Genomic DNA, 4394 nt, shown 5'->3' with positions numbered 1-4394 from the left:
GTCTTACAGACACCTTTAGAATCAACAACTATTTTGAAGGAGCTCAACCAGACTTGAAAATGATCAATAAGATATTCTGAAAATATTGGGAATTCCTTAACATCCTCCATAGGAACTTTTAATAACGAGAAGCAGCATTCAAGCCTTATATTCCAAGGATGTGACCATGCCTGTGCTTCACCTGGTCTGTTCCATTGGTATCGTGACTTGTTACTCACAGCATTGCAGGTGATTACATTCTAGTCTGAGTCTTGGCCCTGGTTTTGTGCTGTGTCAGAGAGAGACTGGGGTGATTTCCCAGGAAAGCAGAGCAGATAGCAGACAACTTACACTTATTTGTAACAAGATTCACATCCAAGTGAAGCAAATTCCCACCTTCTTCATGATTGCAGATCAAGGCCCTCATCTACTCATTGCAACATCTATTATTTATACCTCTGATGATTTCAATTGATTCACTTGGATCTAAACTAGAAAGACCAGGCAGAGCCACTGTCTTTTAAGCAGATGCAGTTCTGCCATGACAGATAATGTGGTGCCAAATCCTAGCTGGCTGCTCTCGAAATTTTGGATTGCTCCAAATTAAGACCAATGTGTGTCCAGTAGGACAGGCAGCCATTACCACTACGCAGATAAATTCTCCATTGCTTAATGGTGAAAAAACATTGGCAAGGATGATAAGCACACAAATAAAATATATAATGTAAATAATAAGGAAGGAACAGATTGACTTGATGGCACTGATGTGTGCCTCTGAGCTGGGATCCCTGAAGCCACTTGCATTATTTTGCATCCGTCTCCTGTGTATCCACAGAGACCGAATCAGCAGGACACTAGAAACAACAGACAGTATAAAAGGCATACCTATACCGACATTACAGAGAAGAATTACTAAACCCAAACTGTCTTTCCTTGTGGTTCTCATTGCTGAAGTGTTTGTCACAGATAGGGGGGCAGTGAAGTTCCTGTGCACACTGTAGTCATCCCAGATGAAGGGAATTGCAGCTGTGAAGGAGCAGAGCCATGATGTGAGCAGCATCCAGGGCACCAGCCTGGCAATTCTTTGCTTCAGCCAGATGAAGAAAGACTGTGTAAAAGTAGCAACCTTGATGCAATAGAAGACACTAAGCCAGGCTCCAAACCAGAGGCTGGAGTAGTTCAGAAATGCAAAAATTATCTTGGTCACTGTGTACACATTTTCTTTATAATATGAGTGGTCAAAAAATATGCACATTAAGGAATCCATTGTAGTCCATGACTGCAAAATTAGTCCAGATGAACTCAGAGAGATCACGATTGTATCATATGGGGACCGTGTTTTGCACCTAATGCAGCTCCGTGAACTGGCAGCCAAGATAATTCCATTTCCTAGAATTCCTGCCATGGATCCAATTATAGCAATTGATAGACAAAGGAGAGCAAAATACGTGACCATTGCAACTCAAGATCTTGCAATTATTACTCAGTTTCCTCTGGGTTCCTGAAAGCCTCAGATTTACAAGACACGGCCAAACCCAAGGAGCTGTTGTGGGCAATGATCACCTTTTTATCACAGTGTTAGAGGTATCCTAATGTCATTTAATATTTCTGATATTTTACCTGTTGGTTTTGAGCTTGATGTCTCAGCTGATTTGTCTAAGCATGCAAATTGGGTCAAGATTCAATTACATAGTTTTCATTTTTGGCGAAGGGATTTGCTTTGGAAGGGTTATGGAGCAGGTGAACTGTGGGGTTTACCAATGTGGGTTTCCTCTTCAGAGTCTGATGTCCTCCTTTACATGTGTAGATTTGCATTTTCTCTCTCATGCTTTAATGTCTCCCTTTCTTGCACTGTCATCTCGTCAGAGTTGAAGAGACATACTTGTCATGACCTCTTCTAATGCTGGGTAGCTCTTTTCCTTATCATATATTGTCCTATTTCTCCTGAAAAGAAGATTATCATGTTTTTCTTTAGTGTATAGAGAGTTTTAAGCACTATAATTATCCCTGTATTCCTGCTCTGAGTTTCCCAAAGAAGAACTATTAATTTCTGTAGGAAGAGAAGAATAGAGCAAAGGAAAATAATTTTACAGAGTACCTCAGTGGTCCATTTTTCACAAGCCTCCTGAACAGATGCAGAATTTACCTAATGAGTTTTAGATCTGGCAATATACAGTGTTACATACAGGAGCAATGGCACAAGTGTTAATTGAGGCAGTTTTACTGCCATATGGAATATGCATGCTTTTGAAATTCAGTTATATGCACTAAAAGAAGTGAATTCAAGCACTTTCCACATCCTAGAAGATACAGGTCTTCTAAGTAAGTGGAGAGGCTTGGGTTCATTGAAAAGCTTTGCGACTCATGTTTTATCCGTAGCCCAGAACACAGAAGGAAACACACAAAGTTTCTTCAGAAATGCAGTGACACAAGTAGCTGTCATTAGCACAGTAGGAAGGTGTGGACAGTGAGCTGGGGAAAAACTCTGAGATGTTTTCAAAGTTGTTTCTTTGAGTAGTTTGAAATTTCTTAGTGCTTGATGTAATCTGTGATTGCCTAGGAGAGTGTTCAAACCTATTTGATCATCCTATTTTACTCATAGGAGTAAAACTTTGTGAGTGTTCACCTCAGATTTATGTACATTTGTTTATATATTTGATACATGTACTACTGTGGGTATTTTGTACATATAAGGTCCACATACTTATGATTTGAAAGCATACACCAAGAAAAAGATTTAAATAATTCAAGACCAAATTAAAAATACTATAATTTTTTATTATTTTAGTATTGCTACAAACTCTTCCTTTGGAAGTTTTTTTAAAGAGTTTAGAACATTCTGCTTCCAAGTTTTGCAAGTGTATGTGCATGAGAATTATTGGATGTGTCAAACTCATATAACTTTTTGGATTGAAAATCTTTGGGAAAGTGTGGAGGAAGCCCACTCCTCCAACAGGCTTCCTCCTTGGAGATCTGTCCCCTTAGATAAGACAAAACTACTTAGTCATGGTGTCTAAGCTGTGGACCCCTTCCTGCTTCAGGACCGCATGTTATCTCCCTTTTAACTATTGGTCTTTTACCCTGGTCTTAGCCCATTGTTCTCTGTCCCAGTTCTCCCCTTCCCTATAAAACCCCAGCTCTTGCCCAGTTCAGTGGATGTGACCATCACTGGCTCCCTTTGCTGAAGGCTGCATTAAAGCACTCCACAGAACGCTACACAGCCTCCCAACTCTCTTGTCTATGTGTTGGCTGCAGTAGCCCGTGAGCAGAGCTGGGCTGATCTGAGCTGATCCCTGAGCAGAAATCACTTCTAAAAGAGCTGATCATGTGAAGCCTCAGGCTGCTCTCCGAAGGGTTACCCTTGGCTGGAAGCTACCCAATACTCCCGGGCCGGCCGTTCCCCTTGGGACCCTTATCCACGGTAGTCAGTGGCAGAGCCGGGGGTCAGACAGACCCCCAGACACAGACATCAACAGAAAAGCATTTTCATTCTCAGCCACAATTAGAATTTCACTTTCACCTTGAAGAAATAAAAAAAAAAGTGTGTTCGTTTTTTTGACGAGAACAGCTTTGTAACTTGCTATTGACAGACACTTCCAATAGGAAAAATGTCAGTGAATACAGAGCACGTGCCTTTGACTCAAAGAAAACTGTTGAGCTGCTCTTTGAATTCAACAGCTCTTTTAAGCTCATTTGTAGAATCACAGGATGGTTTGGGTTGAAAGGGACCTTAAAGACCATCCTGTTCTAAGCCCCTGCCATAGGCTGGCACACCTTGCAGGAGACCAGGTGGTCCAAAGCCCCATTCAGCATTGAGCCTCTTACCACAAGATAAGCAGCAAATGTCTGTGTGATATGTGTGGGATTTATGGGCAAGGTTTTGGTAGTGGGAAGGCTGCAGAGTGGTTTGTGTGAGAAGGGACCAGGAGTTGCCCCTGTGTCACACAGAACCAGTCCCAGTTCCCAAAGGGGACCCACCACTGGCCAAGGCTCTTGGCACAGTGATGCTGGTGACATCTTTGTGACAACTCGTTTAAGGAAGGCTAAAGACCAGTGCATGGCAATTGTGAGAGAGAGGACAGAGAGACAAGATGAGGGAGAGTCTTGCAGACAGCCAGGTCAGTGAAGAGGGAGGGGGACAAGATGCTCCAGGCACCAGAGTGACATTGCTGTGCTTTCCCTGGAGGGGACCCCACTGATGTAGACTGTGACCCTGTAGGCCCTGGCAGACCTCAGTGCAGCAGATATCCACACTGCAGTGTGAGCAGAGCCCCGCCTGGCAGCAGGTGGTTGTGCCCTGAAGGAATCTGCATCCTGTGGAGATCCCACCATGGAGAAAATTCCTGTCAGGAGCTGCAGCCTGTTGGGATCCCATGCTGCAGCAGTTTGTTCCTGGAAGATTGCACCCAGTGGAG

General features: G+C 43.0%; 1 protein-coding gene across 1 annotated transcript; it reads right to left on the bottom strand.

Moving 5' to 3' along the window:
- Positions 1–499: 499 nt before the first annotated feature.
- Positions 500–1435, bottom strand: LOC131579497 (taste receptor type 2 member 40-like). Its single transcript, XM_058839551.1, has one exon. The coding sequence runs from the start codon at positions 1433–1435 to the stop codon at positions 500–502; it is 936 nt and encodes a 311-aa protein (XP_058695534.1).
- Positions 1436–4394: the final 2959 nt, after the last annotated feature.

Source organism: Poecile atricapillus, chromosome 1 (assembly GCF_030490865.1).
Source record: "Poecile atricapillus isolate bPoeAtr1 chromosome 1, bPoeAtr1.hap1, whole genome shotgun sequence".
Lineage (NCBI taxonomy): Eukaryota > Metazoa > Chordata > Aves > Passeriformes > Paridae > Poecile > Poecile atricapillus.
Note: the sequence above shows the minus strand (reverse complement) of the source record. Positions and strands in the feature narration are given on the sequence as shown.

Excerpts from the sequence above, each read along its gene's own strand:
- LOC131579497 (XM_058839551.1), bottom strand. The coding sequence starts at position 1,435 with ATGGTCACGTATTTTGCTCTCCTTTGTCTATCAATTGCTATAATTGGA.